General features: G+C 41.3%; 1 protein-coding gene across 1 annotated transcript in view; it reads left to right on the top strand.

Moving 5' to 3' along the window:
* LOC135518396 (chondroitin sulfate synthase 3-like) overlaps nt 1-4,200 on the top strand; it is a 235,949-nt gene extending 231,749 nt beyond the window's left edge. The window contains 2 exon segments of the mRNA XM_064943563.1: nt 1,725-1,977; nt 1,980-4,200. Coding sequence (XP_064799635.1) covers nt 1,725-1,977; nt 1,980-3,295 — 1,569 coding nt within the window. The 3' untranslated portion in view covers nt 3,296-4,200.
* Nucleotides 4,201-14,089: the final 9,889 nt, after the last annotated feature.

Here is a 14,089-nt window from a genome sequence, read left to right as displayed (position 1 = left end):
CCTCATAATATATATCTATGTTAGTGAAGACACATACGCTACCTCATAATATATATCTATGTTAGTGAAGACACATACCCTACCTCATAATATATATCTATGTTAGTGAAGACACATGTTAGTGAAGACCCTACCTCATAATATATATCTATGTTAGTGAAGACATACCCTACCTCATAATATATATCTATGTTAGTGAAGACACATACCCTACCTCATAATATATATCTATGTTAGTGAAGACACATACCTCATAATATATATCCTACACCTCATAATATATTATTAAAATGAAGTGCAGTGCTTCATCCAATATGGCTAACAATAGACGCTACACAGCACAGGGAATTGAAAACATCCCTGCACCACTCCAAGCGGTGCACATTGGATCCAGTGATAGGGTGCAGCAGATATGTAATTATCAGTGCAGTTTAATTAACAGCTCAATTAGTCTGGTCGATGGAGAGGGCAAAGGGTAATAATGGCTCACAGCGGAAACCTCTGTTGGCAAACACTGAATTAGCCAGCGGTGTCCTTGTATACATCAGCTATGATTAAAGAACATTGCGATATAACATGGGCCACACGTCTTACAGCAGTTATTGACTGGAACGTAATACATAAAGCATATAGGTAGAAATGAGCTGGTCAGTGTTAAGAGGATCAGCATACTAGCCCGTCACAACATGTTGTGGAATAGCTTATACCGTGTACATTTTGGATGGATGTGTGGACATTTCAATGTCATTCATTTTTCTGGGCATTATGTACATCCCAAAATCTGTTAATTTTACCTCAAGTTGGGGTAAAAGGGAACCAAGTGTTGAACCATTCGACATATGTTCTTCTTTAATATGGATTTAGATTAAGCAGTATCATGTATAGGTTTTTGGAAATGACGAATGTTCATATTATTTTAGGTCTCCTATCTATCCCTTTTTGTGAAGTTGAGTAGGAGCGTATTATGTAGTTAACTTTTGTGCTTCAGAGTCATTTGACACAGCAAAATAGCTCAATGTATAAATTGGGCTGAGGAGATTGGAAGTGATTACAGGTTCATGATACAGCTCGTCTCTCTTCTCTTTATCTGGCTATAATCTGTCATGGTCCTTCAATACATTTCTACTACCGATTAACTCTGTGTATGCTTTCAAACAATCCCAGTGTTATTCCGTTTAATTAAAATGATTAAGACACAGGGATAAATATCTTAGCGGAGTAATTGGTTTCTCTCTAAACCAAAATGATCTCCTTTCTCCTATCTTCCCGGCAATTACCATAAAAACGCACAAGTAACTGGGCATTTTCTAGAACCTTTTATCACAGCGCATCAAAAGGGTAATTGACTGCTTCTTGTAATGAACACTTGTGCTCAATTCCATCTTTGAATCTTGCTTGTTTTATTGGGAACCTCTCCTGAGCTCTCCTAGCTGGGAAGCTCTACTGAAAGGCTATTATGACCAAGACAATGTGCTGGCTATCAGTATACCGGTTATTAAGCTTTTACAATCCGTACATTAAGCTTTGCTTCAAATTAGTATTTAAAGTAGTACACACATTGAGATCCATTAAATTATTCAAACAACACCTGCTTTGTTCCAGGGAATCTGCCTTTAAATAGATCAGAGAATGAGAGTCTGTTCTCTTATTGTATCCATAGACGTCACACTAGACATTCCATTATCGACATGTGCTGACCATGGTGTGTTTTGGTCTTTCCTCAGATGCAGCAGCTCTTCTACGAGAATTACGAGCACAACAAGAAGGGCTTCATCCAGGAGCTCCACAGCAGCAAGATCCACAACGCCATCACACTCCATCCCAACAAGAGGCCTGCCTACCAGTACCGGCTACACGGTTACATGTTGAGCCGCGACATCTCCCGGCTACGCTACCGCACCATCCTCCTGCACCGCGAGGGCCTGGCCATGAGCCGGCTCAGCAATACAGAGGTGCAGTGGGAGGATCAACAGCTGGGGCGCCACCTTCCTACACGCGCTACCAGCCCGCTGAAAGAGGGGACGTCATCGAGTGGGACTTCCTCACTGGCCGACATCTGTACTCAACGGGGGAGAACCAGATGCCCCGACAGGGCCTCGGGAGCCTGCTTCGGGCTGCCCTGGAAGACACGGTGCTTCAGGTCATGGAGATGATCAATGAGAACTCCAAAGCCCGCGGGCGTGTTATCGACTTCAAGGAGATCAAGTATGGCTACCGCAGGGTGGACCCCATGCACGGGGCTGAGTACATTCTGGACCTACTACTTCTGTACAAGAAACACAAAGGGCGCAAAGTGACCGTACCTGTTAGGAGGCATGCGTACCTGCAGCAGTCCTTCAGTAGGCCCTTCTTCAGTGAGTCTGAGGAATTGGATGTTGTTGAGCTGGTGGAGGCCATCAACACTGAGTCGCAGTCGTTCTCTTTCCTCTCCAACTCCCTCAAGATATTCTCGCCTTTCCAGTTCTCTGAGTCGACCAGGGAGATGCGCGAACGCAGCCAGAGAAAGGTCAACATCCTGGTCCCGCTGACAGGCAGGTACGACATCTTTCTCCGCTTCATGGAGAACTTTGAGAAGATCTGCCTGATCCCCAAACAGAACGTCAAGCTGGCCATTATATTGGTGGACAACGACAGCAACCAGGACAGGGAGAAGCACTTGGACTTGATCAAGGAGTACAGCAACAAGTATCCCAAAGCAGACCTGTCTGTCATCCCCATGACGGGTGAGTTCTCCCGGGGGCTGGCTCTGGAGCTGGGTTCCTCGCAACTTGACAATGGCACACTGCTGTTCTTCTGTGACGTGGACCTAGTCTTTAATGGGGACGCACTGCAGCGGTGCAGGCACAACACCATCCAAAGGAGACAGGCTTACTATCCCGTTGTCTTTAGTCAGTACGATCCTAAAATTGTCTACGCCGGCAACACCCCTGATGATAGCAGCTTTGTGTTCACCAAGAAAAGTGGCTTCTGGAGGGATTACGGCTTTGGAATCACCTGCATATTTAAAAGTGACTTGCAAAAAGCTGGCGGTTTTGATACGTCGATCCAAGGCTGGGGGTTGGAAGATGTAGACCTGTTCACAAAAGTGATTAACTCCGGTTTAAAAGTGTTCCGCAGCCAGGAACCAGGAATCGTCCACATTTATCACCCTGTTCAGTGCGACACTAGCCTTGAGCCCAAGCAGTACAAAATGTGCCTAGGGTCTAAGGCAAGTACTTATGCATCTTCGATGCAGTTAGCCGAGCTGTGGCTGGAGAAACACTTGGGGGTAGGCTACAACAGAACTTCCACCTGACATTCCTTTTCTCCGTGGCTCCTCAATGGAGGTTACCTCAGTTCTGCATGAGTGCAGACAGCAATGGACTGTGCGTGCTTCTATGTGAGAGAGAAAAAGAGACCAAACTGCAGAGAGAAAGAGAGAGAGAGAGAGAGAGAGTTCAAGGGTACGCTCAATTATCTTTGGTGCAATTTGTTGTGTTCCTCTGGTGATTTGTGTCATCGATTCTCTACAGCGTCTTCCAAAGGACATTGTAATGCCTTTACTCACGGCTTGTTGGGAACTCTGATGTGGTTTGTTTCATTCCTATTTCCGTTGTTATCACGCGATTCACATGTATGCCTCAGGACCACATCTTTTCATCACCTGGCCATCTCCAATGAATGTGTTCTTAGCAGCCTTCCGTTGGATTAGTTGCACAGAGCGCCCCTCGCCTACTGTGAAAAGGACACTGACAACATCACCAGAGAACAAAAAGCAGTAATAATGTTGATAATAATACTGAAACAATGACAATAATGTTAATAATAAATGTACTGAAAGTACCACAAATGTGCTTTAAAGCTCCCAGATGGGAAACAGACTGTAAACTAGAGTTTTCTAATTCATACAAAGAACCCAAAGTACTTCATCCGCAGTATTTTTTAAAGAAGCGTGTGAATAATTTTGATGATTGTATCTTTATTTTCTAGTCAAAATATTTACATGGATTTCAGGTACTGGATACCATCCAACATTTGCTGTGTTCTTAATCTCATTGCAAAGGCCCACTTTCTGTCATTCTGTCTGATATGTGACCATGCTTCAATGAACAAAAAGGCATCTTGTCGCCATTAGCTTTGTGGCTTAGAAGTCGTTCAGTTTGCTGGCAAGAACAACTAAGGTATATTAAAATGGGTTATTTATAATAAAACAAATGTTGAAATGCATACTTTTCATATCTGTGTTTATTCTAACTTATAACACTGCATTTAAACCAAAAATGGATTTAATAAGTGTGTATATACATAAAATATGTGCACAAATTATTATATGAATAACATGCAAATTACAGATACAGTATAGTGAAATATAAATATCAAATTGCAGTAGTCATCACAAATTCAGCGGTGTATATTTTACCCAAAAAATGATGTTTTAGTGTTGTGTTCATTAGTCCACTGTTGATACAGTCCCAATGGATTGTGCATATCAGCATAACCGTTTGAATGACAGACCACTTTCAGTTAAAATCTTAAGGGTAATGAATATGCGATTTCAATTGTTATGATGCAATTTGTATTATCATCACACTTTTGGATTTGAATTGAAAATGCGCTATCTTGAAAATCTTTTGGGACCATATATCATCAGTGGACTAATGAACAAAATACTGAAAGATGTTTTTTTTATATATATATATATATATAAAATATCCTGTACAACTATTTTATTCATTAATTCCATTAATAACTTGTTTGAAAGCAAACTGACCTCAAATACTGCCTTCAAACAGCTCAAATAGTTTCCCTAATTGATTAATCATGTGCAGTCCTCATCCATCGACGTTATTGATAATTGTCTATTCCATACACACCACAAATCAACAACAATCTAACAGTTCATTTCCTGTATCAATTTTCAACATGGATTTCATATCATCTCCAGTTAAACAATTATATGGAGAAGGACAAGTTGTAAGTAATGGCTCAGGTAACTGTTAGCCGCGGGGCACAAACAGGCTGAATCAACGCTGTTTTGATGTATTTTGTCAACGTATTGTTACTGTAACGGTTTTCTATATGTGAAGGAGAGTCGGACCAAAATGTGGCGTGGCTATTGAGATTCATGTTTAATGAAAACAATGGAAACACGAATCAATACAAAACAATAACGTCACGTGAAAACCGAAACAGCCTAAACTGGTGTAAACTAACACAGAACAGGAACAAGGACATAAGGACAATCACCCACGAAACACTCAAAGAATATGGCTGCCTAAATATGGTTCCCAATCAGAGACAACGATAAACACCTGCCTCTGATTAAGAACCACTTCAGACAGCCATAGACTAACCTAGAACACCCCACTAAACTACAATCCCAATACATGTGAAAAAAATCCCAAGACAAAACACACCACATACAAAAACCCATGTCACACCCTGGCCTGACCAAATAGATAAAGAAAACACAAAATACTAAAACCAGAGCGTGACAGTTACGTGGAATCTACATGGAAAATACATTGGATTTGAATGATCAACATAAGCTGTTGTTTTGAGGGGGACATTTCAACCACAGGATTATGTCATCATGCTGACCAATTTTCAACATAAACAAACCTTGTATAAAATATGTTGGATTTTTACCTTTAAAACCATGTCAGATCTTTAACGAGTATATACACTACCACAAAAAAAACAATAAGCTGGGCAGCACCTCCTACTGGAGAACTGATCTATCTACAGCACCTCCTACTGGAGAACTGATCTATCTACAGCACCTCCTACTGGAGAACTGATCTATCTACAGCACCTCCTACTGGAGAACTGATCTATCTATAGCACCTCCTACTGGAGAACTGATCTATCTACAGCACCTCCTACTGGAGAACTAATCTATCTACAGCACCTCCTACTGGAGAACTGATCTATCTACAGCACCTCCTACTGGAGAACTGATCTATCAACAGCACCTCCTACTGGAGAACTGATCTATCTATAGCACCTCCTACTGGAGAACTGATCTATCTACAGCACCTCCTACTGGAGAACTAATCTATCTACAGCACCTCCTACTGGAGAACTGATCTATCTACAGCACCTCCTACTGGAGAACTGATCTATCTATAGCACCTCCTACTGGAGAACTGATCTATCTACAGCACCTCCTACGGGAGAACTGATCTATCTACAGCACCTCCTACTGGAGAACTGATCTATCTACAGCACCTCCTACTGGAGAACTGATCTATCTACAGCACCTCCTACTGGAGAACTGATCTATCTACAGCACCTCCTACTGGAGAACTAATCTATCTACAGCACCTCCTACTGGAGAACTGATCTATCTACAGCACCTCCTACTGGAGAACTGATCTATCTACAGCACCTCCTACTGGAGAACTGATCTATCTATAGCACCTCCTACTGGAGAACTGATCTATCTACAGCACCTCCTACTGGAGAACTAATCTATCTACAGCACCTCCTACTGGAGAACTGATCTATCTACAGCACCTCCTACTGGAGAACTGATCTATCAACAGCACCTCCTACTGGAGAACTGATCTATCTATAGCACCTCCTACTGGAGAACTGATCTATCTACAGCACCTCCTACTGGAGAACTAATCTATCTACAGCACCTCCTACTGGAGAACTGATCTATCTACAGCACCTCCTACTGGAGAACTGATCTATCTATAGCACCTCCTACTGGAGAACTGATCTATCTACAGCACCTCCTACTGGAGAACTGATCTATCTACAGCACCTCCTACTGGAGAACTGATCTATCTACAGCACCTCCTACTGGAGAACTGATCTATCAACAGCACCTCCTACTGGAGAACTGATCTATCTACAGCACCTCCTACTGGAGAACTGATCTATCTACAGCAACTCCTACTGGAGAACTGATCTATCTACAACACCTCCTACTGGAGAACTGATCTATCTACAGCACCTCCTACTGGAGAACTGATCTATCTACAGCACCTCTTACTGGAGAACTGATCTATCTACAGCACCTCCTACTGGAGAACTGATCTATCTACAGCACCTCCTACTGGAGAACTGATCTATCTACAGCTATCCCTTTGGTCTCGCATCGAGGATTTGAATCAAACCCAGCCCTGCTTAGCTATGATAATAGTCACTGACAATTACCAATGTGCTATCGTGAGAATGATTGTTGAGAAATGGATTCGCTTTTGCTATCGAAGTCATTCCAAAGGGTAGGTTTAACAGAGCAAATACAATTGAACCATATTTTATAAGTCATATATCATCAATATTTAGGCCAATATAGCATTTGGAAAGCCATCAACAGATATTGTTTCAATTCAACCCAGGGTTCAACTAAACATAGACAATACATATATGCCTAGGGTTTAAAGCTTTAGTTGATTTCAAATGTAATCTTCAAGTTAATAATTAATATGTTGTATTCATGTCTCCATCTCAAACCAAAAATGATTTAAAGTGCATTTAAAGTTTGATTTTATTTAGTCCTATTATTTTACTTGGAGACGTGAATCCAATATATAAATTATTAATTTGAAGACTCGATATTGAATTGTTTGATTGTCAACACAACCGAATATCAACTATTGAAGGAGATATACAGTACCAGTCAAAAGTGTGGACACACCTACTAATTCAAGGGTTTTTCTTTATTTGTACTATTTTCTACATTATAGAATAATAGTGAAGATGTCACAACTACCATTTACCATTCTTCTAAATAACAAGTACTGTTATCTTTCTCCTTTGTCCAACTTCCTTTTTCTGAAAATGCATATAGCCAAAGATAGTTATTTAAATGATCTTGATATTCTCCTCCAAATTTAAAAATGAATAAATAAGTCCATCTTTAAGTCCATCTCAGAAACCAAGAAATAGGTGTGTTTCAGCAGTGACACTACATTCACGAGCTCCAGTATCAAGGTATCCATGCTGTTCCCAGGGCTGGCCTGTATAAAGGGTTAGTTGGCCTGTATAATGGGTTAGTTGGCCTGTATAAAGGGTTAGTTGGTCTGTTTAAAGGGTTAGTTGGCCTGTATAAAGAGTTAGTTGGCCTGTATAAAGGGTTAGTTAGCCTATATAAAGGGTTAGTTGGCCTGTATAAAGGGTTAGTTGGCCTGTATAAATGGTTAGGGTTTAGTTGGCCTGTATAAAGGGTTAGTTGGCCTGTATAAAGGGTTAGTTGGCCTGTATAAAAGGTTAGTTGGCCTGTATAAAGGCTGAGTTGGCCTGTATAAAGGGTTAGTTGGTCTGTATAAAGGGTTAGTTGGCCTGTATAAAGGGTTAGTTGGCCTGTATAAAGGGTTAGTTGGCCTGTATAAAGAGTTAGTTGGCCTGTATAAAGGGTTAGTTAGCCTGTATAAAGGGTTAGTTGGCCTGTATAAAGGGTTTGGGTTAGTTGGCCTGTATAAAGGGTTAGTTGGCCTGTATAAAGGGTTAGTTGGTGTGTATAAAGGGTTAGTTGGTCTGTATAAAGGGTTAGTTGGCCTGTATAAATGGTTAGGGTTAGTTGGCCTGTATAAAGGGTTAGTTGGTCTGTATAAGGGGTTAGTTGGCCTGTATAAAGGGTTAGTTGGCCTGTATAAAGTGTTAGTTAGCCTATATAAAGGGTTAGTTGGCCTGTATAAAGGGTTAGTTGGCCTGTATAAAGGGTTTGGGTTAGTTGGCCTGTATAAAGGGTTAGTTGGCCTGTATAAAGGGTTAGTTGGCCTGTATAAAGGGTTAGATGGCCTGTATAAAGGGTTAGTTGACCTGTATAAAGGGTTAGTTGGCCTGTATAATGGGTTAGTTGGCCTGTATAAAGGGTTAGTTGGTCTGTACAAAGGGTTAGTTGGTCTGTATAAAGTGTTAGTTGGTCTGTATAAAGGATTAGTTGGCCTGTATAAAGGGTTAGTTGGCCTGTATAAAGGGTTAGTTGGCCTGTATAAAGAGTTAGTTGGCCTGTATAAAGGGTTAGTTAGCCTGTATAAAGGGTTAGTTGGCCTGTATAAAGGGTTAGTTGGCCTGTATAAAGGGTTAGTTGGCCTGTATAAAGAGTTAGTTGGCCTGTATAAAGGGTTAGTTAGCCTGTATAAAGGGTTAGTTGGCCTGTATAAAGGGTTTGGGTTAGTTGGCCTGTATAAAGGGTTAGTTGGCCTGTATAAAGGGTTAGTTGGCCTGTATAAAGGGTTAGTTGGTCTGTATAAAGGGTTAGTTGGCCTGTATAAAGGGTTAGTTGGCCTGTATAAAGTGTTAGTTAGCCTATATAAAGGGTTAGTTGGCCTGTATAAATGGTTAGGGTTAGTTGGCCTGTATAAAGGGTTAGGGTTAGTTGGTCTGTATAAAGGGTTAGTTGGCCTGTATAAAGGGTTAGTTGGCCTGTATAAAGTGTTAGTTAGCCTATATAAAGGGTTAGTTGGCCTGTATAAAGGGTTAGTTAGCCTATATAAAGGGTTAGTTGGCCTGTATAAATGGTTAGGGTTAGTTGGCCTGTATAAAGGGTTAGGTTAGTTGGTCTGTATAAAGGGTTAGTTGGCCTGTATAAAGGGTTAGTTGGCCTGTATAAAGTGTTAGTTAGCCTATATAAAGGGTTAGTTGGCCTGTATAAAGGGTTAGTTGGCCTGTATAAATGGTTAGGGTTTAGTTGGCCTGTATAAAGGGTTTGGGTTAGTTGGCCTGTATAAAGGGTTAGTTGGCCTGTATAAAGGGTTAGTTGGCCTGTATAAAGGGTTAGTTGGTCTGTATAAAGGGTTAGTTGGCCTGTATAAATGGTTAGGGTTAGTTGGCCTGTATAAAGGGTTAGTTGGCCTGTATAAAGGGTTAGTTGGCCTGTATAAAGGGTTAGTTGGCCTGTATAAAGGGTTAGTTGGTCTGTATAAAGGGTTAGTTAGTCTGTATAATGGGTTAGGGTTAGTTTGTCTGTATAAATGGTTAGTTGGCCTGTATAAAGGGTTAGTTGGCCTGTATAAAGGGTTAGGGTTAGTTGGCCTGTATAAAGGGTTAGGGTTAGTTGGTCTGTATAAAGGGTTAGTTGGCCTGTATAAAGGGTTAGTTGGTCTGTATAAAGGGTTAGTTGGCCTGTATAAAGGGTTAGTTGGCCTGTATAAAGTGTTAGTTGGCCTGTATAAAGGCTGAGTTGGCCTGTATAATGGGTTAGTTGGCCTGTATAAATGCTGAGTTGGCCTGTATAAAGGGTTAGTTGGTCTGTATAAAGGGTTAGTTGGCCTGTATAAAGGGTTAGTTGTCCTGTACAAAGGTTAGTTGGCCTGTATAAATGTCACGTCTAGTCAAGGTGGGTGGAATCAGGCGCAGAGAGCAGAATGCGATAATAAAGTTTATTCTCCGTGAACAAAAAACAAACAACAGTCAACCCAAATACAGACAGGGTGAAATATCCAAAACAGGATAAAGACTAACCGGAGAAAAAACAAACAGCAAACACCGACAGACAAAACGAAATGACAAAACAAACAATCCCGCACAAAACAAGGGCGGGACAACCTACATTAAATACAGACACTAATTAACTAAACAACACACAGGTGAAACCAATTAGACAAAACCAACAGATACACGAAAAAGGGATCAGTAGTGGCTAATAGGACGGTGACGACGACCGCCGAGCACCGCCCGAATGGGCAGGAGAGCCAAATTCGGCGGAAGTCGTGACAATAAAGGGTTAGTTAGCCTGTATAAAGGGTTAGTTGGCCTGTATAAAGGGTTAGCTGGCCTGTATAATGGGTTAGTTGGCATGTATAAAGGGTTAGTTAGTCTGTATAATGGGTTAAGGTTAGTTGGCCTGTATAAAGGGTTAGTTGGCCTGTATAAAGGATTAGGGTTAGTTGGCCTGTATAAAGGGTTAGTTAGCCTGTATAAAGGGTTAGTTGGCCTGTATAAAGGGTTAGTTAGCCTGTATAAAGGGTTAGTTAGCCTGTATAAAGGGTTAGTTGGCCTGAATAAAGGGTTAGGGTTAGTTGGCCTGTATAATGGGTTAGTTGGCCTGTATAAAGGGTTAGGGTTAGTTGGTCTGTATAATGGGTTAGTTGGCCTGTATAAAGGGTTAGTTGGCCTGTATAAAGGGTTAGTTGGCCTGTATAAAGGGTTAGTTGGCCTGTATAAAGGGTTAGGGTTAGTTGGCCTGTATAAAGGGTTAGGGTTAGTTGTCCTGTATAAAGGGTTAGTTGGCCTGTATAAAGGGTTAGTTGGCCTGTATAAAGGGTTAGTTGGCCTGTATAAAGGGTTAGGGTTAGTTGGCCTGTATAATGGGTTAGTTGGCCTGTATAAAGGGTTAGTTGGTCTGTATAAAGGGTTAGTTGGCCTGTATAAAGGGTTAGTTGGCCTGTATAAAGGGTTAGTTGGTCTGTATAAAGGGTTAGTTGGCCTGTATAAAGGGTTAGGGTTAGTTGGCCTGTATAATGGGTTAGTTGGCCTGTATAAAGGGTTAGTTGGCCTGTATAAAGTGTTAGTTGGCCTGTATAATGGGTTAGTTGGCCTGTATAATGGGTTAGTTGGCCTGTATAAAGGGTTAGTTGGCCTGTATAAAGGGTTAGTTGGTCTGTATAAAGGGTTAGTTGGCCTGTATAAAGGGTTAGGGTTAGTTGGCCTGTATAATGGGTTAGTTGGCCTGTATAAAGGGTTAGTTGGCCTGTATAAAGTGTTAGTTGGCCTGTATAAAGGGTTAGTTGGTCTGTATAAATTGTTAGTTGGCCTGTATAAAGGGTTAGTTGTCCTGTTTAAAGGGTTAGTTGGCCTGTATAAAGGGTTAGTTGGTCTGTATAAAGGGTTAGTTGGCCTGTATAAAGGGTTAGTTGGCCTGTATAAAGGGTTAGTTGGCCTGTATAAAGGGTTAGGGTTAGTTGGTCTGTATAAAGGGTTAGTTGGCCTGTATAATGGGTTAGTTGGCCTGTATAAAGGGTTTGTTGGCCTGTATAAATGGTTAGGGTTAGTTGGTCTGTATAAAGGGTTAGTTGGCCTGTATAAAGTGTTAGTTGGCCTGTATAAAGGGTTAGGGTTAGTTGGCCTGTATAAAGGGTTAGGGTTAGTTGGCCTGTATAAAGGGTTAGGGTTAGTTGGCCTCTATAAAGGGTTAGGGTTAGTTGGCCTGTATAAAGGGTTAGGGTTAGTTGGCCTGTATAAAGGGTTAGGTTTAGTTGGCCTGTATAAAGGGTTAGGTTTAGTTGGCCTGTATAACGGGTTAGTTGGCCTGTATAAAGGGTTAGTTGGCCTGTATAAAGGGTTAGGGTTAGTTGGCCTGTATAAAGGGTTAGTTGGCCTGTATAAAGGGTTAGGGTTAGTTGGCCTGTATAAATGGTTAGTTGGCCTGTATAAAGGGTTAGTTGGCCTGTATAAAGGGTTCAAGTTAGTTGGCCTGTATAAAGGGTTAGGGTTAGTTGGCCAGTATAAAGGTTTAGTTGGCCTGTATAAAGGGTTAGGGTTAGTTGGCCTGTATAAAGGGTTAGTTGGCCTGTATAAAGGGTTAGTTGGCCTGTATAAAGGGTTAGGGTTAGTTGGCCTGTATAAATGGTTAGGGTTAGTTGTTCTGTATAAAGGGTTAGTTGGCCTGTATTAAGGGTTAGTTGGCCTGTATAAAGGGTTTGTTGGCCTGTATAAAGTGTTAGTTGGTCTGTATAAAGAGTTAGTTGGCCTGTATAAAGTGTTAGTTGGCCTGTATAAAGGGTTAGTTGGCCTGTATAAAGTGTTAGTTGGCCTGTATAAAGGGTTAGTTGGCCTGTATAAAGGGTTAGGGTTAGTTGGCCTGTATAAAGGGTTAGTTGGCCTGTATAAAGGGTTAGTTGGCCTGTATTAAGGGTTAGTTGGCCTGTATAAAGGTTAGGTTAGTTGGCCTGTATAAAGTGTTAGTTGGCCTGTATAAAGGGTTAGTTGGCCTGTATAAAGGGTTTGTTGGCCTGTATAAAGGGTTAGGGTTAGTTGGCCTGTATGAAGGGTTAGATGGCCTGTATAAAGGGTTCGTTGGCATGTATAAAGTGTTAGTTGGCATGTATAAAGGGTTAGGGTTAGTTGGCCTGTATAAAGGGTTAGTTGGCCTGTATAAAGGGTTAGGGTTAGTTGGCCTGTATAAAGGGTTAGTTGGCCTGTATAATGGTTAGTCTGTCTGTATAAAGGGTTAGTTGGCCTGTATAAAGGCTGAGTTGGCCTGTATAAAGGGTTAGTTGGCCTGTATAAAGGGTTAGTTGGCCTGTATAAAGGGTTAGTGTTAGTTGGCCTGTATAAATGGTTAGGGTTAGTTGGCCTGTATAAAGGGTTAGTTGGCCTGTATAAAGGGTTAGTTGGCCTCTATAAAGGCTGAGTTGGCCTGTATAAAGGCTTAGTTGGCCTGTATAAAGGGTTAGTTGGCCTGTATAAAGGGTTAGTTGGCCTGTATAAAGGGTTAGTTGGCCTGTATAATGGGTTAGTTGGCCTGTATAAAGGTTTAGTTGGCCTGTATAAAGGCTGAGTTGGCCTGTATAAAGGGTTAGTTGGCCTGTATAAAGGGTTAGGGTTAGTTGGCCTGTATAAATGGTTTGGGTTAGTAGGCCTGTATAAAGGGTTAGTTGGCCTGTATAAAGGGTTAGGGCCTGTTAGTTGGCCTGTATAAAGGGTTATTTGGTCTGTATAAAGGGTTAGTTGGCCTGTATAAAGTGTTAGTTGGCCTGTATAAAGGGTTAGTTGGCCTGTATAAAGGGTTAGTTGGTCTGTATAAAGTGTTAGTTTGCCTGTATAAAGGGTTAGTTGGCCTGTATAAAGGGTTAGTTGGCCTGTATAAAGGGTTAGTTGGTCTGTATAAAGGGTTAGTTGGCCTGTATAAAGGGTTAGTTGGCCTGTATAAAGTGTTAGTTAGCCTATATAAAGGGTTAGTTGGCCTGTATAAATGGTTAGGTTAGTTGGCCTGTATAAAGGGTTAGGTTAGTTGGTCTGTATAAAGGGTTAGTTGGCCTGTATAAAGGGTTAGTTGGCCTGTATAAAGTGTTAGTTAGCCTATATAAAGGGTTAGTTGGCCTGTATAAAGGGTTAGTTAGCCTATATAAAGGGTTAGTTGGCCTGTATAAATGGTTAGGGTTAGTTGGCCTGTATAAAGGGTTAGGGTTAGTTGGTCTGTATAAAGGGT

This window comes from Oncorhynchus masou, chromosome 28 (assembly GCF_036934945.1).
Source record: "Oncorhynchus masou masou isolate Uvic2021 chromosome 28, UVic_Omas_1.1, whole genome shotgun sequence".
In the NCBI taxonomy this organism is placed as follows: domain Eukaryota; kingdom Metazoa; phylum Chordata; class Actinopteri; order Salmoniformes; family Salmonidae; genus Oncorhynchus; species Oncorhynchus masou.
This window is presented reverse-complemented; position numbering and strand designations above follow the sequence as displayed.